Source organism: Dipodomys merriami, unplaced genomic scaffold (assembly GCF_024711535.1).
Source record: "Dipodomys merriami isolate MVZ:Mamm:240054 unplaced genomic scaffold, mDipMer1.0.p SCAF_32, whole genome shotgun sequence".
Taxonomy (NCBI): domain Eukaryota; kingdom Metazoa; phylum Chordata; class Mammalia; order Rodentia; family Heteromyidae; genus Dipodomys; species Dipodomys merriami.
This window is the reverse complement of record NW_027204715.1, coordinates 10,388,088-10,412,713: the sequence shown is the minus strand read 5'-3', so window position 1 is coordinate 10,412,713 and position 24,626 is coordinate 10,388,088. Positions and strand designations below refer to the sequence as shown.

General features: G+C 39.5%; 1 protein-coding gene across 1 annotated transcript in view; it reads left to right on the top strand.

Annotated features, from left to right (window-relative positions):
* Marchf11 (membrane associated ring-CH-type finger 11) overlaps positions 1–24,626 on the top strand; it is a 75,920-nt gene that overhangs the window by 38,588 nt on the left and 12,706 nt on the right. Inside the window, exon 3 of the mRNA XM_070042079.1 lies at positions 19,033–19,225. Coding sequence (XP_069898180.1) covers positions 19,033–19,225 — 193 coding nt within the window. The remainder of the gene's footprint in view (positions 1–19,032; positions 19,226–24,626) is intronic.

The window sequence follows — 24,626 nt, the reverse complement described above, 5'->3', positions numbered from 1 at the left end:
TAGAAAACAAATTCTGAAGACTTTCTTTTGTGGGCTTTGAATCTTTTTGTTGGGGGAGGGTCTTATGAAATCTGAGAGTTTTATCAAGTCTACAGATTTATATCAGGCAGAACTCAGTTCCAGTTGCAAGATACTAATTACCCTACATTGGTGACCTGAGGCACCACTCATGGTATTTTAAATCTCTCTTTATTAATTGACTCTAGATTTTTCTGGTTTACTTTATTCATTTATTCACTTATTTATTTGATAATATATATATTTCCTATCATGTACCAGCCTCTGTGATAGTTACTAGAAATGTAAGGATGAATGAAATGAGGGAAAGTTCTGATGCTCATGGGTAAGACGAATTAAAAATAAGTACCTGTACAGTAAAAATACTCTATCAGATGATGACAGGCCCTATGCACAGAAACTGAGATATGCTTGGCCAGAGGGGTGTGTGTGTGTGTGTGTGTGTGTGTGTGTGTGTGTGTGTGTGTGTGTGTGTGTGTGTGTGTGTACTTCTATATAATATGCTGCTGGAGGGCAGCTGGGCAGAAATAGTGAAGAGAATGGTAAATATAATCAATGGAGGTATGCTTTTCAGAATGAAGAAAGGCATGTGCAAAGGCCCTGATATGCAAAGTATACTTGTTTTTGTGTAATGGAAGTAAATGTGAATGTTTCCATTACCTTTAGCAACATGGGAAACCACAGCTTGATGGTTTAAAGCAACCTCCATTTATTTGGCCCAATATTCTGTTTATCAGCAAGTTGACTGGGCTTAGCCAGAGAGTTCATTTGTTAGTAGGGACTGGGCTCGCTCGTGTGAGGGAAGGCCGAGTCACAGATCCTTGTATGTTTGTCTTTCCAAATGTCATTTGCATGTGTAAGCTGAAAAGTCCCCAGAGAGTTTGGAGCAGAGGTCTAGCCTGTTAGATCTAAGTAATTGAAAACCATCTCCCAGCTGCTCTGTGCAGAAAAGACCCCAGAGGCTAAGGGGAAGCCCAGGTAGGAGAGTGGGGGTGAGCTGATGCTGGGGAGCAGCAGTGACCACACCGCAGATACACATCAACTCTCTCCACTGTCTGTCCACTGTCCCTGCGTCCTTCAGTGAAAGCTTCTGGCAGGTAAGGATTGGTGCTCTTGCAGCTGAGTCACAGATGCCACATAGCAGACATTCAGTGTACGGTGGCTCAGTGGAATGGCAGATGAATCAACGGCACTTTAAACTTCTAAGATGAACTTGTAGAGACTAAAGAGAGCCTCGTTCTCAGAAAGTCTGCCGGTGCCCTCCTAGTTCTGAGTGTCTCGTGGGGTGCAGCGCAACACAGCCCCGTGCCTCTCCTTGGACTGTCTGCTGGAATGCAAGCGTTGAATTAAGCATTTAGCAGCACACGTATGGACATAAAACCTAGGAAATCCAGCTGTGAAGGGTTATTTACTAATGCATTTTAAGCAACTACCTTTTACTTCATCATCTGCATCATTGGTTTGAATCTGTGAGTTGAGTTTTTACTACTAAAAATAGCAGTAATAAGATATAGAGCCTTGATTTTTTTTCTTTAAAGGAATAATGGGGGGATAAACTGAGCCTGTGTCAGTCCTTAAATGGTTTTCTTTGGTCAGAAAGTCAGTAAACATAATCAGTTTGCTGACCAGTAAGACCTCAGCATCCTCAAACATGTAATGTTCCAGAATAGACATGCCTAATTATTTTACAGCCTCAAAGCCTCCCATTATTATTGCTCTGGGGATTTGGAAATTTTAAAATCAGATTTTCTCCAGGTCCTGCGTTAGGACCTTAGGTCCTGCCCCCTGCATGACAGCTGTCTGTCTTTGCTACCAGAGGGAGAAGTCAGTTCATTCAGGGGCCAGGCTTCCACTCTGCTCCCGGCTCAGCCCCGCTGGCCCAAGGCTGTGTCCCATCCTTGTTGCCTTCCTTCTCCACTACAGGGCTACAGGGCAGTTACATAGACTTATACAGCCCTACCCATTTGTTCTAAAACCCATCAACCAACCCTTCCCTCCAGCAAGCCACTGCCAAATTCTCTTTCCCAGATAGACTCTCCAAAAGTTGTGCCCAAAGTTTGTGCTCTCTCTTTGTCATTATTTAGTCCACTGTAAGCCAATGTGTCCCTAAGCTATCTTTAAAAAAAAAATTCCCCTTGCTGAAGCCAGTCTGGTGGAGGAGTCTCAAGAGTGTGACACAGTGGGTGATGTCCACATTCTTCCGGTTCCTCTCCTGGGCTCTTTGTATGCTCACGTTTATGCTGTGTATGTGTGGGGGGTTGGGTGTGGGGGTGTGTGTGGGGGAGGTGTAGGAGTGGCAGGGCGGGGGTGTATTTATATATTAGTTCTTCCTCTCTCAAATATGGTAATTCCTCCATTCTTATAAACCTAACCATTAACTTGACATCTCTTGCATATTCATCAGGAATGTCTAACTAAATGTGTCCTAGTGTCCTTCTGCTGGTCTCCTTGCCTAGTGTCTGGTGTCTTGTTTTGTTTCAATTTTTAAAATACATATTTCTTATTGAAACGATACTGTACAGAGGGGTTACAGTGACATGAGTAAGGTAATGAGTATATTTCCTATCAGGTATTGTTACCCCTCCTTTGTTTTTCCCCTACCATCCCTTCCCTCTCCATCTCGCCAACTCCTCCCTCCCCCCCACAAGTTGTAAAGTTCGTTTTCAGCATAGTGTCTTGTACATCGAATTGTTACAATGGGTCAACCTGTATCCTTGTTTCAGCATTTTGTTATGTTTCATTTTTTCGTAAGTTTTTTATTGTGAAAATACTGTACAGAGGGGTTACAGTTACATGAGCAAGGTAGTGAGTAGATTTCTTATCAAGCATTGTTGCCTCCTCCTTTGTTTCATTTTTTATCTCTACTAATCTCTGTCTTCTATAGCACTGCTGGTTCAAGTCATCACCCCTTCTTATTTGGATCAGTGAAATGACCTTCTATATGGGGTTTCTACTTCTTCTGCTCAGACACAAGGTCCATAATAGAGTAAAGGAAATATTACCTTCTCCTCAAAAGAAAGCTTATTACTGGTTTACTGTCCAACAAACTTGGGAGCAAACCTCAAGTCCCTTAAGAGGATGCAGGCTCTTCCTGACTCCTGCTTCTTTGAGCTCCCCTCGTCCTTCCATATTCTACTTGTGGTCCTCCACAGCTCCCAAGTGTCCCTGTTGCTTCAGAATTGTGCCCTCTACCTGCCTCCTGTCTTCTGCTCCTCTAATGAGTTCTTACCCATCCCTCAGCTCTCAGCATAAAATGTGATTATAATTTGGATCTTAAATGTCCCTCAAAGCTCCACAGTGCCAGCTGTGTCACTAGTCTGTGGTGCTACTGGGAGGTAGTAGAATCATCAGGAGGTTTGGTTGGTTTTGAGACTTGCCCTCAACAAAGGAGATTCCTGGGTCCCTCTTCCCTTCCTCTTGTGTCTCCGCTTCCTAGACACTATGAGGTTAATGGCCTTCTTCCACCTTGTGCTCTCAGCATTTTGTACTGCATTTTCAGGGCTCAAAGCAACAGAGCCAGGACTTCATCCATCAAAACCTCTGAAACCCCAGCAAGCAAATCTTTCATCCTTTAAGTTGTTTAACTTAGGTGTTTTGTCCTACTGCTTGAAAACTAACACAGATGCCTTTTGATCACAGGCTTTCTCGATCCACCAACCCAGGAGAGCTCTTACTTTTTCCCTTCTTCAGAGTGTTCTGTGCTTTGTCATTACTTTCACAATTACACACTGACTTCATTTGTGCCATTTTTGGTCTAACACCTCCCTCTTCCACTGGTCTAGAGACCACATAAATAGGCACTTGCAATCTTTTCAACAATGTGTGGCCAATAAGAACAGAGTGACCACTAAGTTACCATAGAATGTATGAGTGAATTTCATTTATTTTGGAAGCCATTGGAATTTAAAGAAAGGCATTGAGGAAAGGCCAACTATTCCTCTGGCCTTCTGCCTTCCTGCAGGCCCAAGTTCCCCCGTTGCTTTGTATATGCTGTATATGTGGTATATGTTGCCTATGTATATGTTGTTTTTCTAGGTACAAAGTTGGTTGAGGAACACAAATATAGAAGCAGGTTCTTTACATGCCTACTCAAATGAATCAATTTAAAGAAAGTCTATGCCATTTTATCAGATAGCTTTTAAAGATTTGTGAATAAATATGCCGAATGGGTAGTCGAGGAATCAATAATTCACAGCATCCCAAATGAACCATAATATAGCACAGCTGATTCAGTCATATTTTATTTATCTCTGTATTGGAGAAAATCAATGGTGAGGATTTCCAGAGCAGCCCTTAGCTCCGCTGTAGGGCTGAGGCGGGGTCCTCTCAAGGGGTGCGGCGGGGAGGGGGCCATCCTTCCTTGGCTGCTATTGCCTGTGCTCTCAAGTTCCCACTGCAGTTACTGCCACAGTGTTTGCCCATGTGTCCTTCCCAGTGGGTGTCTAGCTTGTGACTTCAGTAACTGCTCTGAAATTCTAATCGCCAGAGCAACATTTACATTTGAAGTTAGCTCTCTGAACTGTTCTAACTTGGCAGCTTTCACTCTTCTTGAATTCATATTCCTGTGCTTGAAAAATAGGCCACCACCTGCCATTGTCTGAGCATGGAGGGAAGGACAGTTGGAGAGGGAGTAGCTGCTGATACAAAGAAGCTCTGGATTCTTTCCCAAATACAGCTTCTCAGACAGTTTTTCTGTTGTTTTACATACTTGGCTGCAACTGTTCGTTGTTGTATGATGTTTTACCTTTGAATTCTTTTCAGATTTTGTTTTTCAAAATGTGATGTCATCACTCAGACTAGGAAAGTATCAGTTTCTACTTTAAAAGTCCCGGTAGCCTTAGAGATTAGTTTTTCCAAAATCACATAGTTTTTCTTTCTAATAGAAGTCCATGTAGTCGTAGTGAGGCTATTTTCTAAATGACCTATAATAATAGTTCTCTCCAATTTGGAGGTTGATGATAACACTAGAGTCAGATACTTTGAGATTGTCCCAAGTGGTTTGACGAAATTGTGAACATGAGAAGCTGAGTAGGTTCAGCTTCTGGTATAGACAGACACCCGTGTAGGGAATATTTAGTCTGTGCCCTCTATTTCTCATGAGAGATGACAAAACAAGACAAAAAAAACCCACAAAAACCCCACAAAACAGTCACCAAGTTTCAATTTAATCAGTAAAATATTTGATCTGCATCTTTTTCTTCTCTTTCTGCTGACCAATGTATTAACAGTACTAGGTACCTACTACCTGTAGACCGTCTGAATATGCTTCACGTACTGTTGCTTCTGTCCTCTCTTCAGTCCTCAGGGCTCTGGATTCAGGTTCGCCCTTGAGCTCATTCTTTGCCCATAAGTGAAAGGGTCTGGGCCATCAGGAACTCTTAACAGTACTGCTTGGCTGGGGAGGAGGCAGGCAGTGCATAATGTGAGCCTAGCCAGGAGAGCAGCACAGGAGGAAGCGTCCAGTGCATGTCTAATGCAAGTATTAGGAAGGAAATCAACAAATTAAGCAACCAGAGGGAACTCATTACAAAATAATTGTTTAATGCGATTCACAAATTTTGGCTAATTTTTTTTTATTTTAAGTTATTCTTTTTTGCAGAGCCCCACCTCTGCTTTCATTAAAAATGTTAGTTCAGAGAATCAGGACTCATAATCTTATTCATGAACCACACGGATGGCAAAACTTTGTTTTTCAGTGCAAAGGGATAAAATAATCAACAGCATGAGTCACAAAGGACAGTTAAAGGCCAAAGAGAAATACTACCCAGGAGAAATGCTTATATGAATCCTTTTCATCATAAGCTTTTAATTCTTTTTTTTTTTTTTTTTTTTTTTTGTCTGTCATGGGTCTTGAACTCTGGGCCTGAGTGCTGTCCATCAGCTCTTCAGCTCAAGGCTAGCACTCTACCACTTGAGCTACAGCACCACTTCCGGTTTTTCTGGTGGTTTATTGGAGATAAGAGTTTCACGGACTTTCCTGCCTGGGCTGGCTTTGAACCGCGATCCTCAGATCTCAGCCTCCTGAGTAATTGGGATTACAGGTGTGAGCCACCAGCGCCTGGCTAAGCTTTTAATTCTTACAACAAAAATCCAACTAATATAAATTTAACAAATGGACCATTTTATTTAACCACAGTGTATTTAATGATTATAGAAGCCAGAAAGGTTAAATGCCTCAGAAAATTGATACAGGCTTTATGATACAGGCCAATAAGTGGGTTCTGAGAATTTACCAAGAACTGTGATACTTTCTGGGAGAGAAATAAGAGATATAGTTTAAAGACTTAGGGCATTTTGAAAATTGTCCCGTAAACATAATCAGCACCAAGATGAAACAAAAGAAATTTCAAATTATAGATTCCTTCTTATGTTGTTCTTAGTTGTTTAATCTCAGTTCTCATCTTAAAAATTTAAGGCTTCTGTTATTTTTAATCCTGATATTATAGACTAGCCCTGTGCTACTGTAAGATAATAGTCCTCTTTTGAAAATAAAGATACTTTTGATAAAAAGAAATTATATCGGAATTGGATAATGGATCCTTTGTGAACACTTTCCAAAAGACAGCAGTTGTTGACATTCTCATAAGTGTCCTTCTTCACGATGTCCTTTTATATAGCTTCATTTGGACCTATGAATATTTTATCTAACTGGAGAAGATGGACTCCAGTCTAGGAAGATTACTTATCTAAAATTCTGGGTTTTAAAAAATTTAAGCAATAACAACATTGAGTTTCTTTTAGGATGCTCAATAATATGGATACTTTTCACTAGGAAAAGTAGTGATTCTTAGTCATTACTAAGAGTATTAATTATGGTGGTTAAATGGAGTAGTAAACTAGATGTTCCCCATCGGTTGCTTCCTTTTATGTTAGTTGTTAGCTATCTTATGTGAGCTAGAGATAGTCATCTTAGCTTGGCCCTCAGTTTCTACAAACCAAGTCTGGATAAGGTTGTTTCTAAGTACCACCCTATTAGAGGCTGCAGTTAAAATAGTCACATCTGTATTTATCAGCTGTGGTGTTTTATCATAATTATGCCCTCATGCTCTTACCCACATGTAATCGCTCTTAAGTTAGAAACACTTTAGGAAATGGACTGGGCAGTTTTTTAGCCTCTCACCAAGTCTTCCTTTTGAGGTCTTTGAATCTATAAACTGAGTTGTGTGAGTTTAATCTCAGTGCCATTAGCATGAAAGCAAAGACTTTTAAGACTGCATGTATTATAAGCATTTAAAAGTCAACTGAAAAAAATCAGAATATAATTAGTCAAGGTTTTTGTGGAACTAAGAAGAAAGTATGCTTTTCAAATGGAACTTCTTTAGATTTTACATTAGTGATCTTAGAGAAAATAAGTGATAGATGAATTTGAGAGTTCAGTCATTTAGTGTTGATTTATTCATTCAGTGATTCATTCAGTAATTTATTTCAGTTTCAGGGATACTATTAAGTATACTGTGAAAATTATCTCCTCTGACTCTGCGATAGTTTGGTTGTTGAATGATCTCCAAAGATCCATGAAAAGGTTTGTTCCCTGGGGTTTTGGAAAGTGGGACCTAGTAGGCTGTTAGGCCATTAGGAGTGTGACTTTACAGTGGCTTTAAAAGCTGTATACTTGGAAATGGAGCCAGAAACCAAATATCCGTATTTCTCCATTGTACCGGATGCTTACAGCATGTGTGTGTGCTAGATTTCATTATGCCAGTTTTGAAGAAACTTAGTCCTGAAGCTCAAGCAAACATTTGGGGGTAAAGTAGGAAAAGGAAGTAGGACTGTCATGGAAGTCCCATCTTTTTCAACTCTTGTGATGTTGACCATCCTCAACAGCAGGGGAAAACTCCAGAATGGAGCCACCCATGTGTGCACACACAGACAGACATAAGTGCACACAGATGTCATATACACTATCTTAGTGATGCACTCCAGGCAGAAGTTGAATTTGCCCACATGACTCAGCTCTCTGGGGAAAACACTAGCCTTGGTTTGTGTGGTCTTGTAATGTGAGGAGAATGTAGATTCCTGAGATCATATTGTGGACCACCTGAGCCAGCCTCTCTCTCCTAACGCCCTTCATCTCTGACCAACCCTCCCACCCCCAATCCCCACGCCTGAACTCAGATAATCCTCCTTCTGTGTCCTTTCTTTTCCCCACCCTAGGAGCAGTTGTGTCCCTAGTAATTCCCTTTCTTTTCTTGGCAGAAGACAAATGGTATGCTGAGTTCTGTACCTACCATAAACCGGTGGCCATCCAGTCTCTTGGCTCTTGGCTCTGAATGCTGAGATAGAGCCTTCTTTCCTTTAGTGGTAGCACATTTAATGCTGTTGTGGCTATTTGGTAGTTTATTATTTAGGGGTTAGAAATGATCCCATGTTAGTCTTTGCAAAGCATTTCCAATAGTTCTTCCAGTTATTAACATGTATCCAAGTTTGCTGAGGAAAATATTGTTCCTTAGTAGAACACTTAGTAGAAATTGCAGAAAGAAATCAAATGACAAAAGAATATTCCAGGGTAAAGCAAGGGCTTGTTCTTATATCAACTCATTTTGGGGAGTGTTAACTCCTCAAGGCAAGCATTAGTTCTGTAGAAATCTAATTACCACACACTGGCCCCCATCTCTGAAAAGGAAGAGCCGTCTTTTTACATGGCCACACTGAGGACCAAGTGTCTTTCACCTGGTACTTTAGGGGCAGGACACAGCACTCAAACCCTATCCACACCACAGCAAAAGCTGACTTCATATGTCCTTCATGGAGAATAGCAATCTGAAGACCTTAGGGGATGAAGTACTTGGTAGCACAACCAATTCACAGCTCGCTGTCTGTTCCAGTGTTCAGCCTGCCTTCCCACAGCCAATGAGGAAACACAGGTCTGTACAAATTCCATAGGAGAGGTGAGCTACTGCATGCAGTGGTTTCTCCTTACCCTGGGTGCTCTTCTGACCACAAAGCAAGTTTGAACTGAGTGAACTGAAGTGCTGCTTGCTTTCCATGAACAATCCTATTCAAAAGCAAGGTTGCAAACAGCCTTTTGAGGATTTTAATAAGCTCCCATTAGCTAACATAGATTTCAAGTCCTTGTGGAGCAAACAAGCAATCTAGCTCTGATCACCTACTATCAGTATTTCCCTGGGGTGAAGGGGAGGGCTGTATTTAAACACAAATCCAAGTACTGAGGGAAGTAATTAAATAAAAATACACAGAGACATACTTTCAAATCATACGTGGCAAAATCAAGTTACTAAGATTAACTGTAGTAGACATCTGACACTTGGGGAACATTTCTCTGATTTAAAATTAGGATTAGCACCTCTTTTGTCAGGAGAAACAATTAAAAGGAGAGAAAGCAAGACAAGCTCTTGAGAACAGAAGAGATAAATGCATTCTTATTCCCACACTCGAGCTGGTATATCTGTATTGATAAACCTTTGGACTGTATGAAAATGTATGAAGTGATTGAGCAAGAGATAGCAATAATGTTGAAAGATGTGACATGGATAGCTCCATTGCAGCTAGGAGGAAAATAGTGAAGGAATGAATATGCTTTTCCTCAAGTGGAATCAGAATTTGCAGTAGTCTTTATGTATACTCACTCTGTGCTCTGTAGTTGCTGAGTTAAGGCTTTGTAGTCAGCTCAGTAGTTGTTCCTCCTATTAGTACTCAGTCACCTTCAGGTTTTTTTTTTCTCAGACCCAACCCCAAAACTAACCATTTTCATACTTTACAAAGAAATGTCATACTTGCTGATGTTTGGTTCTGTCTTTTGCATATGGATCTGGAAACATCCAATAGGAAGTAGTTAGGATTATAGAGTCTAATAGAATCGCTCCAGTATTTCCAAAGACCTGTTGCCTGCATAAAAGGCAACTTCCATTATAGCAGTTTTCTGGGTAGATACTGTTCTGAAAGGGTTATTTCACCTGTACAATAGATGTCCTGGTTCATAGATTTTTCTACTATTGTTAGCCTCTCTCTCTCTCTCTCTTTCTCTCTCTGCTGGTTGTGGGTCTTGAACTCAGTGCCTTGGTGCTGTCCCAGAGCTCTTCAGCTCAAGGCTAGTACTTACTCTACCACTTTGAACCACAGCATCATGTCTGGTTTTCCGGTGGTTAATTGAGATAAAAGCCTCATGGAGTTTCCTGCCCAGGCTGGCTTTGAACCCTGATCCTCAGATCTCAGCTACAGATCTGAGCCATCAGCACTCAACTCTTTGTTTCAAGTCCTTGGGCTCTACTCATCTTTATTGCCATCCACCAACCAAGCCTTGTCTTTTGACTGTTTTCTCTTCTAGAATTAAAATTTCCAGGCTTACCACACGGCCTCAGTTCTGGCTGAGTGCTTTCTTTGCTGGTCCACATGAGCTTAGGCCAGATTGACCTTTGCTTTGAGGTATTCTGAACTTCATTTTCCTAGTCCCAAAGGTGAAGAACACTACCTGGCATTTCCAGGATTTGGGAAGAATATGAATTTTTATTGACATTCATAGTTATAAGAGCACAGAACTCTGATAGTGTCTCCTAGGGTTCTTAGGAAGCCTCCAAGTCTCCATTTGCTTTCCTGTGTCTAGACAGACCAGGGCCAGACATTTAGGTTACAACGAGGATTGTGGGCATGACGAGACCCTGTTGTTCAGTGGTTGAGCATTTCCAATTGCTGAAGGAGTAGGAGAAAATATTACTTCTCACCAGAAAGTGGGCCCAGGAATTTCTCTTTGGACTTCTTGTGAAAACTGTGTCTAACAGTTGTGGAGGTTTGTCTTTTTAAATCTGTGTGAAGTAGTATATTGATTGGCCTCATTGGATTGAGTGCTGTGTGTACACACACACACACACACACACACACACACACACACACACACGCACGCGCACACACACACACACACACACACACACACACACACACACGCACGCACGCATAACTTTTTTTTTTTTTTTTTGCTAGTTCTAGGGCCTGAACTCAGGGCAGGCCAGTGAGCTACTATTTGAGCTACAGCTTCACTTCTGGCTTTTAGGAAGTTTATTGAGGATAAGAATCTCACATAATTTTCTTCCCAGGCTGGCTTTGAACCATAATCCTTAGATCTAAGCCTCCTAGCTAGTAGGATCCAATTGTGAGCCACTGGTACATGACTGATTGAAAGCTATGTTAAGTGAGTGCTCTCTTTCTTAAAAAATGTGACCAATATCAAAAAAGCTGTTTTTCTTCTACTTCCATTTTAGCTTTGAATTTAAAATTGTGGAGAGTAGTTATCTGAATGGTGAGTCTTTAAATTCATAATCATTTATTTGAGTTTTCCTTAATTTCTTTTACGAGTAACCTGTGGCTGTATCTTAAACAACATCAGTTCAAAGTCCAGTGTTCTTGTAACTCCAGTACATAGAAGGCTGAACCAGTAGGCTAATGTTCAAGACTAGCCTAGCTACATATAAAGAACTAGCCTCAAAAACAAAATAAATACATAAAAGGAAAAGATAGAAAAGCAAAGAGACCACTTTTAGTTTATGATTTTTGATGTTTGTTTGGAGTATTACTTTATAAAAATTTACCCACTTTTTGTTGCTAGGATTTAAATATAATTTTTTTTTTACTGATAGTATATTCTGAGGCTTTGCTAAATTAATTGGCTAGTTATTAGGTTTTCATATAAGTTCTCTAGAATTTCTACATAGATGATCTACAAATGAAGACAGTTTTATAGTTCTTCCTATGCAGTGTTTATCCTTCTCTATTTCTCTTGCCTTTTTGCATTGAGTAGGATGTCTAGTTCAAAACTAGACACACGTAATGAGTGTTTTAGCATCGTTCCCAATCTGAGGAAAGCACATTACAGTCGTGATCCTAGCTTTAAGTGTTTTGTGGATGAATGTACTCTTTTTTTTTTTTTTTTTTGTCGTGTCGTGGGGCCTGAACTAGGGGTCGGGGCGCTGTCCCTCAGCTCTTCAGCTTAAGGCTAGGGCTCTACCACTTGAGCCACAGCACCACTTCTGGCTTTTTTCTTTCTTTCTTTTCTTTTTTTGCTTATGTGGTGTTGAGGAATTGAACCCAGGGCCTCATGCATGCAAGGCAAGCACTCCACCACTGAGCTACCTTCCCAGCCCCTGAATGCACTTTTTAAGTTAAGATCCTTCCCTTTTCTTCTTGACACTTGTCGTAAATGAGTTTGTATAAAATGACTTTACTGCATCCATTAAGGTCTTCATAATTTTTTTGGCTACTGTTAATATGGGCAATTACAATTTGAATTTTATATCAACCTTGAATCCTAAGATCACCCTCACTTCACTCATGCTGTGTTACTGTTTTCATAGATTGTGGGAAGAAGTTTTTATTGTTTCCATCTATCTTTATGAAGAATATTAGCATGAGAGCTGTTTTGTCTTGTGATGTTTATGTTGAATTTTGGTATTGGGAGTTGTGCTAGTCTCGTAAATAAGTCAAAAGGTGTTCTGGCCTTTGTTTTCTATCAGAGAATATGTAAGGTTGAAATGTTTGATCATGTATGCCCAGATCATCAGGTCTTACAGTAATTTGCTGTTCTGCTTCATGTGAGGCTTAACAAGTCCACTTTATTTTGTATAAAGTCATTTATATGTTGTGTTTCTTCTTGAGTCAGTTTTTATATAGTACATTTTTCATGGAACCTATCTATTTCATTTATGGTGTTGAATTGTCACAAAATTATTTTTACTACTTTTGTATGCCCTTTTCCTCTTTGGGAAAGTCATGTTCTTCCTCCTTCAAAAGAAATTATCTATTTTTCAAGGTCGTTTGGATTTCTATCATTCTCACACAAAGCAAGTTCCTTCTAATTTTATCTCAGCTGTGACAGTATATGGAGTTGCTTTTCTGGCAGAGAAGATCGAGGTATAACCATGAAATCACTCTTATCATGTAGCCTATAGACATGACTATTGAGACTGGACATGTCACTAATGGGACATTGTAACTTCATGACATCCTCATTCCAATACTGAGATGTTTTCTGCCCAGATTTCCAATCCCAGGCACTTACGACACCATCAAAAGATGATTGAAAGTAGATTGTGGTTATATTCATGTTTCTAAATAGGGTACTCTTTAAGAGCAGGTGTTCTCTCCTGTGACGCTGGTGATTAATCCTGCCTGTCATCCTGTTCAGCATAAATGATTTTACTATGGACTATTGCCTTATGATTCATATCTGACCAGCTCTGAAAAAATCAGGATGAAACGTTGGGCCGAATGACTTAAACACAGTAAGTGGATTTGCTGTTCTAAGTTCAGCCTGCTTTTGTTTGAGCACATGCTACCTTGTTTTTCCTAGGGAAAATTGGGTTCTGAATTAAGAAGGTCTTTAACTCCTTCAGACAATAGATACATCTGGGCAGCCGCTTAGGGACCTTTTGGTGTGCATATCTTTTTTAGTGCTTATCTTACTGACTAGACAAAATTTGCAGATGGGGGAAAGTTTGCGTCTTGCTTTGTCTTGATCTGTCATTTCTTTAAACATTCTGAGCTTTTTCTTGAATCCGTTCTTCTCTGAAGAAGAAATAAACCTTTGTTACTTAGTGAAGAGGTTTTGGTAAGGGCAACAATATCTGTTGTGATTCCACAGCAATCTGTGATAATTATTGGGGAAGTTGCTTACCTAATTTCCCAAGGAAGTGCTCACGGACATGAATGCTCACACAATAAAACCAGTTCTGGCCATTGTCTGTATTATTATCTAACTGATGTAAACACTGGTATATAAAGAAAATATTAAATAATTCCCCGTATGAATTGACTTGTGTTCATCCAAATTAAAAAGATAATACTCTCTGAGATTATGTCCCCTAATGGCAGTCTTCAATTAACAAATTGGCACTTCCAGATTTAGGAAGTACTTGGAGATGTCATTTAGGAGGCTACCGATCAGGTTTAATTGGCGCTTTGCTGGGCTGTTTAACATGTTGACTTTCCATTCCCACAACCACATCCTACAATGGTTCCCATTTTGCTTTTGCTTTCAGACTCAGGCTGTGTCCGTCTATACAGATTTGGAAACAGTGAGTGCTGACAAAGTAGACAGAGAAGGGCATGGTAGAAAGACATTAGGCTGTGGAATGTATATATTCTTATTCTAGATGCACTAGTGGTTTGACTGTGGCTGGGGCTTCCTAGTGATAGAATGGACATGGAATGAATGTTCATAGGTCAGTCAGACAGGATATGGAAATTAGTATCAGAAGCCTTGGGGAGGGGGTTTCAGCCCTTGTTCTGTGTGTCCAGCTGTGAGGCAGATAAGTAGGGGGGTGGGGCCCAGCTTGTGTTCTAGGGAAATCTGCAGCCTTTGAACCATGGGAGACTGGGAGACCACAGATTGTCTGGGATTAGAGCAAGAAAGAAATTTGCACTAAACAGAAATATAGACAGTAGATTTGGGGTCTAGGAAAGGGAGGGATTCCATTTAGGAGAGAAAGAACATGAAGGGATGGATTTCTAGAAGAGAGGGCATTACGGAAATGGTGCTGTGGCTCAAGCGGTAGAGTGCTTGCCTTAAGCTGAAGAGCACAGGGACAGCACCCAGGCCAGAGTTCAAGCCCCACAACTGACAAAAAATAAAATAAAAAATAATATATATATACATATATATGGAGAAAGAGAGAGAGAGAGACAGAGAGAGACAGAGAGACAGAGAGAGAGAGAGATGGGAAGAGAGGGCATTAGAGTCAAATATGAATGATAGGAGAGTCAGTCCCTGGTCAGAGATGATAAAAAGTCAGATGAGGATAAATGGAGAGGGTTTCTCCCTCCTTCCCTCCCCCCCTCCTTCCTTCCTTCCCTTTCTTCCCTTGTCTTCCCCTTCTCCTCCCCTCCCCTTCCCTGCTGTCCCCTCCCTCCCTTCTCTTATTCCCTTTCTTCCTCTTTTATCCTTCTGTAACAATTATGTGCCAGACGCAGGCTTTGTGCTGACCTTGTACTTAGCCTTCCTTACTGGAGCTTAGAGAGGCAGCTGTCCTTCTGCTGGGAGTGTGGAGCTGGGATAGGTTGAGGAGCATGACTTGCCTCTGCAAATGTCAGCTGACCAGAGAAGACAGACTTGGAAAAACAAAGGAGGAGGCAACAATGCTTGATAAGAAATGTACTCATTACCTTGCTCATGTGATTGTAACCCCTCTGTACAGTATTTTCACAATAAAAAACTTATTTAAAGAAAAACAGACTTGGAGCTTTAGAAAGTTGTAATTCCACAAAAAGAAGGATGTGTGCAATTAATTGTCATCAAAGCTCAGTAGAATTATTATAGGTTCTAGTATCAGTGGTAAGAGTATAAGCCTAGGAGCCAGACTGTCTGAGCTTTTATCTGAGCTCTGCCCCTGACTAGATGTGGAATGTGGGTCAGTAAACTGTTTACCCTCTCTGCCTCAGTTTGTTTTTCTTCAAAGTGGGGAGAATAAATCCTTCAGAGAGTTGCTGTGGGAACTAAATGAGGTAATGTGTCTAACTTCCTAGAAGAATGTCTGGCATGCATTGGTACTATGTAAATGGAAATTATTATTAAATGAAGGTGACCTTTCCACAAGAAGAGCTCATCAGCTCTACTTTCACCAGGAACAGCAGATAAAATAGCTGGTTGCATACAAGTAGCTTTGTAGGAGTATAAGAATCACATATATTCAAATATTAAAGAAAAAAATAGTAGAATCTATTGAGAGCAAAGCCAAGTATTGTACTATTGCCTTCCTACCCAAACTTTGAAAAAAAGTTAAAAGTTAAACAAGTCTCTTTCCTTCTCTACACACACACACACACACAAACACACACACACACACAAACACACACACACAGAAAACGATCCCACAATCTTGTATATATTTTTAGAGAAGAAAAATTTGTTTACTTACTGAAAATTTTTGCTAAAGTTTCAAAGTATCCTACAAATCTAAATCCAGTAGCATACCTCAAAAGACTTGAATTGTTCTAGCTAGTGATTCATTAAGCCAACCTCCAGAGGCTGACCCTGTGGACAATTCCTGCCCTCTGAGAGCAAGGACACTGGCTAAAATTCCTGCCATGGAAAGCAGAGTTATTTTGCCTAGAGGAACAAAGAAACCATCCCCTAGTCCCCCTTTGGTACATAATAGAAATAGGAAAGAGTTGTATATCATGGGCAAAAAACTACCAAGATGATATGACTACCCAAAGAGAAATCCCTAGATAGAGAATCAGATTTAATGATTTTGATTTCAATAATGTGTTTGTACTCATTGAAATAATGCTGTTTTAAGGTTCATCAGTATTTGAAGAGCCTCTTTTATTTTTTAAACACATTTGCACCTTTGTATTATTTGTGAAATATTTTGCATTATTAGCAGAGTTCCATATAACAAAAAATTTCAAGACTTTGCTAGAGTTTTTGTATAATTTATACTTTTTCAAATAAGTTTTAAAAAATCTAAAACTGTGTCTATATCCATAATATAGATAACATCTATGACAGCAATAAATAATTAAGGTCCCTGCTATTCTGTAATCAACAGTTGTTCTCTTCCTAGCTTTCTGTTGGTTTTTTTTTTGAATATATTAATTCCCAAGGACAAGGCAACTGAATCTTAAACCACTTTAAATTTAGCATCACCAAATGAAGCACCCACAGTTCCTGTTCCTGTTTACCGTGGCCTCACTAATTCACCATCACCTCGTGTAGTAGCAGTTTTCTTTCAGGAAATAAGGCGGCTAACATTCCCATAGCCTTCCTTCCTCCTGAGTCCTGGAAAAGTGGAAAGCTATGTCCAAGCCCTGCTGCAGTGCTCGCGCACCCAAGCACCCAGTAGGACTGAGCCACCTGTGCCCATGGCAAGCATGTGGGTGGGGCTGGACCCACTAAATAACAAGTTTAATTAAAACCAAATAGAGTCATATACGATACTAAATTGCTCAAGTTTACTTCCACCAAAGTTACATAATAAGCCTACAGAATCACCAGAATTATTGACAGAAGAAAAGCGCATGTTAGTGAAGACCATAGTTCATTAATCCTCCTCTCAAGTTACCTTCGATTACTTAAGATTCAGCATGTATATTGAACTTGCGGATCACAACTTGAAAATGAAATTCATTCACACTTGCATACATGCATGCTCTCACACACACACACACACATATACACACACACACACAGAAGATACTTCAGTCTCGTGGACTGAAAGGTATAGTTCTTTTCAACTATCTGATGTGATTAATAAAAGTGATGAAAGGTAAGATGGTGCATATATTAGTATGTATATACATACATGCATACTTCCTGTGGTAGTGGATTTAGGACAAATTTTAATAAAAATGAAAGCTAAACAAGATGAAGAGACATTCACAATGGCTTGGTGACAGCAAGATTTAAATGCCTTAAAGTTCAAATAATTGACACTTTGGAATTAATGTGTTGGAAATTGTGTCAGGAAGTTAAGGAAAGAGCAAGTTCAAAACTATGCTGGAAATACAACATGGAATTATTTTTAATGATGAAATAACATCAACTAGTTAATTGTTGTTCATTCAGATATAAACAAGAACTATTCTTCCCAAACGAGTCTTCATATTAAAATGAATAGAAATGTGTTTTACACCAAACAGCTCTTTATTGTTTGGTCTGCCTTAAAAGAAATAAAAGTGATTATAGAGGATGAAACATTTCAAATACATATTCACACTTAATCTGTAACAAATATAGAATTTATTTTGGTAATGGTCAATCTTACTGGGATTGGGTGGAATTTCACTACCTTATGTATGTAGCTGTAAGTACACCCTCTGTATATCATCTTGACAAAATTAAAAAAAAATAAAACAAATATAGAATTTAATAATATCCATGACTATACGAGGTCAAATGTAGATTTATGATATCATGAATGTAAATTCCCTATTTATGAGAGATATGTATGTCAATGAGAAAGTAAAAGCTGAAGAGAGACAGAGTGAGAGAGAGTCTGGAGAGAAGATGGTAGACACTGGTAGAAACTGAGAGGGTGGAAATTATAGGCCACGGTGGACTTGTCATTGGGGGAATACACATATTCAGAATTAAGGTAAGTAAGGGTTTAAGGAAATTTCAGGTTCATTTAACAGATTGATTTGGATAATTTCTACTAAAGTTATTGAGAGTCTGCTGCAGTAGCCCAGGCTCTTGGTTTTGTTTTACTGGTTGGTGGCACGCCAACAGGACAATCTTACTTTTGTTTCTCTCTTAAACATATGAACATGAGAACATGACTAAGTCCTCCCAAATTCAGTGCACTCTCAAAGGAACTCTATTAGTTATACTGTAAATTCTCTCAGATATTAATATTTAGGACACCAATTTCTTCACCCCATTGAATAGTGTGTCAATATAGTTTATTAGTTTCTAAGATACTCTTTCTCTGTACATGCTTTAAATCTTGACAAGAAATACTTCATGGGTTACCTATTAGATAATAAATGTATTTTAATATTTGAATATATGAGATGAGCTAGTAGTAGATCAAGTACAATTTTATAGTTCCCTTATGATTATTCTGTTATCTTAAACACTTTTTATTGATGTTCTTTTAGAGCTTACTACATTTTAATACATTTTACTATAAAATATGATAGAGAATTTCCCCCCTTTTTAAGGAAACAAATGTGTCAAGAACAAAAATATGGGATGCAAAATTTCTCACAGTTTATTATCAGAGCGTATTTAATTTCATGTGTGTATGCAAGATAATAATGTGATTCCTAGGGACTAATATTCCTCAGCCATTCACGCTTAGAACTGTTATCTAGAGTAAAAGTAGATTAAACTTACAGAATGGTGAATTACCAAAAATAATGAAGTTAAGGCAATTCATTAATCTTTATCTGCTTGTCTTATTTTTTGTAGTCTGAATAAAGTGGAAAATTCATTTTGAGGATATTGAATAGATTATAGGGGGTCTGGGAATTATGAAGAGAACCATAGGATTGAAACTGTTTTTCTTTTCTTTTAAAATTATACACAGCACCTTTTTTTCTTACATGCCTCTGTTTTTCTTTTAGTGGCAAAGCATTTCTATAACACTGGTTGAGAAAGTTCAGATGATTGCTGTAATCCTAGGATCCCTGTTCTTAATAGCGAGTGTGACTTGGCTCCTCTGGTCAGCCTTCAGCCCCTATGCAGTGTGGCAGAGGAAGGACATCCTCTTTCAGATCTGCTATGGAATGTATGGTTTTATGGATCTAGTATGCATAGGTAAGACCCCGACGTGACCACTCACCAACTGTCAGTACTCCATTGCTTTCAGCCATTAGCGTTTTACCAATCAGATCTCATATCTATAGGATATTGTGGGGGTGGTTTACATTATCTTGATTTTCCACTTAATTATCTGGGGTGGGACAATGGGGAGTGCCATAATTTGGTGATTTTTTTCAAAGGAAGGAGGTGGGATTGAAGACATTTGGAATGAACAATATAAAGACCATCATGTATTTTTAAAGAGTGAGAACAAATCAATTTCTTTTACAAAGCTGGGGACACATGGGCTGGTACCAAGAGCAATGATACGTGTTGGGCGAGAGGCCCATCACCTTAAAGAGTCGCTCCATGATTATGGCTCAGATTATCTGGGGGCGGGGGAGGTAATCGAGGGACTTGGGGACAATTTTTGTTGTTGTTGTTGGCTCTCTTTGCTATGCTTAATAAATTCAGTGGCATAGCAGAGAAAAATGTGTCAAACATTTCAGCTAAAATAGACTTCACAAAAACAGATCACTGCTGCATTTCATCTAAGGGATCTGTCCTCTCCGTAATACCACAAGGGAAAACAGAAACTGAGTCACGCAGCATTTTTGTGGCACATGTGAGGTGCTCCAGGAAGTAATGGTGACCGGCTGCTGTGGGCGGAATGAGGGTGCTGGAGAGGGACACTGCTATCAGGAGACTCTCCCTGCTCTGTGCTGGTTCCCAGCCTCATGAGTTATGAATTGAGTCGAACGGCCTGGCCGTAATTTACAGCAGTAGCTCTTCAAGTATGGCCCCTGGACCGTGGGCAGTAGAGTAGCAGCTTCCACATCACCTGTGTGGAATCCCACATCCTCAGGCCCCATCTGGGACCTGTTGAATCATAAACTCCAGGGTGGACCCAGCCATCTGTGTTACACAGGCCTTCTTTCCTCCATTCTGATGTTTGGTACCATAGGCTAGAGGGAATGGAGGCTGAGCTTGGGATGGAATGGTTTCGAAGCCTCACCTCTACCTGGCAAGTCCAGCTTCATCTCTCCATACTTCTTTTGGTTCATGAGAAATGTGAATAATAATCCTTACCATGCAGGCCTAAAAAAAGATACTACGGTGATAAATCATTATATTATTAATTAAAAATGGTAAATTGAACATAATTGAATAAATAAGAAACACCGAAATAATTTTAGATCACTTAAATCTGTATGCATGAGACCTTAATTTAACTAGCAATTTCAATATCCTCAGTCACTATTATTTTTTCTCAGACATTATTTTAAAAAATCTTATAAAATATTGAAAATATCGTCAGCCTTACTGTCTTGCTCTTTATTTCCTCCCTAGTCCCTAATACAAGACTAGTGAGAAAGAAAATGATCAATTTGCAGGTCAGAAAGAAGAAAAGGAGAGAATGATGAGTAATGATAGGTAAACCAAGCAGATTTTGACTGAATAATTGGGCTAAGAATACTTTGAAATACATGCCCACTTACATATGTAAGCATTTGGAACCTGGAAATCTCAATTCAAATTTATTACATATGTAAGCATTTGGAACCTGGAAATCTCAATTCAAATTTAACCTCTTAAGTTATAGCTCTGTATAAAGAAGAGTTAAAAAAGTGTTTTACTCCTGGAGGCCCCCAGCCAACTCAATGATAATATTTATTCTTTCACTTTAAATGCTACAAAACATGGTGTTTGGTTCTTATTAGAAGGGGAACACTTCCAAGGCTGGAAGAAAGCATTTCACCATAAATAAAAGGATTTGAGCAAATAAGTACTGTTAACCTGAATTTAAACACTACATGGTGTCTGAATATTTTCAATTGTGTGTCTTTATGTATCAGTTACAATAAATTGTAAAAAGGAGAGATTCAGAGATAAATATGAAAGATCATTAGAATTTCAGTTCTAGTTGAAGGGAAAAATGTTGAGTTGACTTTTTTGGTATCATTTTGGCACTAAGAAGGACCATACATTTCCTGGTTAGAAAATAATTTTCTTTAATTTACAACTGATATTTAGTGTTATTATATATCTTAGGTTTTGACTGCTCCCAGCAGCATTTTGCTCAAGATCATTAGACTTTGGCTTTCAGGAGCCTAGACAAAGGAACAATAGTCTTTTGGTAATGTATGACAGTTGGGTTTCTCTTCAAACTTGAGCACTTGTCTATTTGGTAAAGTAAAGTTTCTTAGAAAGTAAGTTGTCATTGTTAGATATTTAAACACTTGCAATACTTTTTGTTATCTGTTGGCTGATCCGAAGCAAAGATCATCATTCTATCTATCTATCTGTCTATCTATCTGTCTGTCTGTCTGTCTGTCTGTCTGTCTGTCTGTCTGTCTGTCTATATCTTAAATAGTAAGTTTACTTGGCAGTCTCATTATATATTCTGTTTTGGCTTAGTGCAAGTCACTTTAATTTTCTCCCAAGGAATTGAGAAACTCGTATAGTAAAGGAAACAGTAGCTAGCTGGGCTGTGGTCAGTAGTATTAACCCTTGCTAACATTTCAAAGCAATTCAAGTGTCTGTTATAATTAAATACAGATATCAACAAAAATTACATTGGTTATACTTTAAAAAACACCTAACTGTAAGAGCTTGAGTCAAGTTTGCTTAGGTGCACTTAACATTTAATGGGAATATTCTGCATTGGACACAGTGTTAGCCACTAGGATTCAAATAAGTCAGTTACATTCTTGCTCCTAAGGCACTCAGGGCATCACGAGGATGTGAAAGTGTCCTGGAATCAAAGTGGAGTCATTTTCAAGCCCTAACAAAAAGTAAGGTTAGGAGATTATGGAGGAATGTCTATTCCTGAGCTCCAGAGCTGTCACAGAAGATTTCCAGAAACACACCCTGAGCCTCAGCCAACTCAATCTCACGCAGAAAATACTTCTGCAGGAACAGACGTCCATCCACAACTGCCTGTTTGATTCTCGACTGACAACTCCCTGTGATTGATCTTTGAGTGTCTTTGATTTTAATCCTTGTGATCAAGGATTATTGTTTTCACATATTTTACATTCCCCTCCTCATTTTGACCTTAAACACTTCCTATTGCCTCAGTCTCTTAAAATACACACCAAGTTTACCATGACATATATATTCTCACTGCATTGCCAGGAGGGACAAACTTTATTCTTTTGTGAATCTCTAACACCATAGAATAGAATAGAATAGAATAGAATAGAATAGAATAGAATAGAATAGAATAGAATAGAATAGAATAGAATAGAACATGCTGTCATGAATGTATGAACAAGAAATAGCAGTTGGATAATACAAGGAGAAATGAGACTGGAGTGTTCTGTGAGGGGAAAGTTCCAGACTAATTTCATGGGAAAGGAAAAGCCCGAAAGGCTGATGTTTGAACCTCTTGACAAATAGAGAGATGTCCTTTGGAAGATGTGAAACTGGTTTCCATTCAGAGGGTTTTAAAACAGCCGGACACATTCCTCTTATAAACTCAATGCCTGTATGAGAAACAACAGGTTGACAGCTTTGAATATTCTTTAAAAAAGAACTCAGGAACCCCGCAGACGATTTTTTTCAAATCACAAAATGTTTTAATTCAACCAGAAAATGCAATACTTAGGACAAAACCAGAATTATTAAACAGAAATTTAAATAGTTCCAGAATATTTATTTACTTGGGGAAATTTGTTTCCAGATATGGCGAGTTTGTTCATTGCTTTGATTCATCCGTAATAAATCTTCTTTTAGGAAATGTAGGGTTCGTTGTTGTTATAAATGTTTCCAGTGCTCCCGGGCCTGTAGCCACTGTTACAGTTGAGTTATTAAGATGAAGCTTGCTCAGTAGAACAGGTTTCACATCAGCATTATCCAATACCATACACTCTGGATACTTTGGCTTCGGAGTACTTGCAATATAACTTAATGAGAATGAAAATTAACATTATTATTTAATTTTGAACTGAATTTTAAGTAGCTATATGTAGCTAGTGGCCACTGTATTAAACAGCATGGTCTCTAGATCATGGAATAATAAGTATTAATAATGCTGACATTGTCTGTTAAATGGGTTGCAGCTGCCAGATGACAAGAGAGACAAGGGGAGGGAGGGTGAGTGCAAACACAACGTGAGGTGTCCAGGAAGATGGCAGCTGCCAAGGAGGCACAGAGAGGCTTGCTTGAGACAGTAGTAGTAACCGAGGGGAGAAAAAGTCAGGCTGGCACTGGCTCCTCCTTCTAAAATGATGTGTGCAGTGGACGGGAAAGGTAACAAGCCCAAGGACCCCGGGAGGGGCATGGCAGGAAGCTTGTGCTTCTGCCCAGTCCAGCGGCTTCCTCATGGCTGCTCTTCCCTGAGCCCCTCCATGCTCATGGGACTCAGTGCTTGTGCTGCGGGAGAAATACTTCTGCCAGTCATTAAAGTCTGAAAGACTAGGAAATGGTCACACGATGACAGATTTGTTAGGTTAGTTTGCATGAAAAAAATTATAGGTGGCTTCCAATCAGTATCAGATGAGTCGATGGGAATTGAGTTTAGTTTTATGTAGAAGCAACAAAGGAGAGCCCTGTTTAACGTGGAAGTTTATACATCTAAATCTATTTTTCACAGGGCTTTAAAGGACACATGTTTTGGGTGATTGTTTCTGAAGGCAAGGGTTCAAGGAGTAGAGTCAGACTTGCATAATTAGAACTTGGGTGGGTTTTTTTTGTTTTCGCTTTTTTTTCTTTTTATTTCTTTTTCGTGTGTGTGTGTGTGTGTGTGTGTGTGTGTGTGTGTGTGTGTGTGTGTGTGTGTGTGTGTGTGTGCGCACGCGCGTGGGCGCCAATCCTAGGGCTTGAACTCAGAGCCTGAGTACCAGCCCTTAGCTATTTTGCTGAGGATTGGCACTTTACCATTTTGAACTACAGCTCCACTTTAGGCTTTTTTTCTGTGTAATTGGAGATAAGAGTCTCATGGACTTTCCTGCCCAAGCTGACTTTGAACTGTGATCCTCAGATCTCAGCCTTCCCATCCTGGACTGCAGGGGTGAGCCACGAGTGCACAGCTGCACATGTTAAATTGTGATGGATCCTTTCACTTGCCTCTGTGTAAAGGCCTTCTCTTCGCAAACAAGAGTTCCTACTGTCTCACACGCGGCCGTTCCTGGCTAATATTTAACACTCTTAGAATCATTTTTATTAGAGTCAGTTCAGTAGCCACTGAGGTGGGTGTGACAACTCTAAAAGAAAAAACAAGAAAGGCCACTTCAGGTCATGCAGGTGGTAACTTGTCCTGCCTGATGTCCTTTGAGAGACCCAGGCCGTAATATGCAGACACAGACTGGGCTAGCGCTGGGACTCCTCCACTGTTTTCTTCGAGTGACCAAGACTAGCACTTGCTGCCTCTCACACACCCCGCACACGAGCGCTTCGAGGCTCTGGGTCAGAT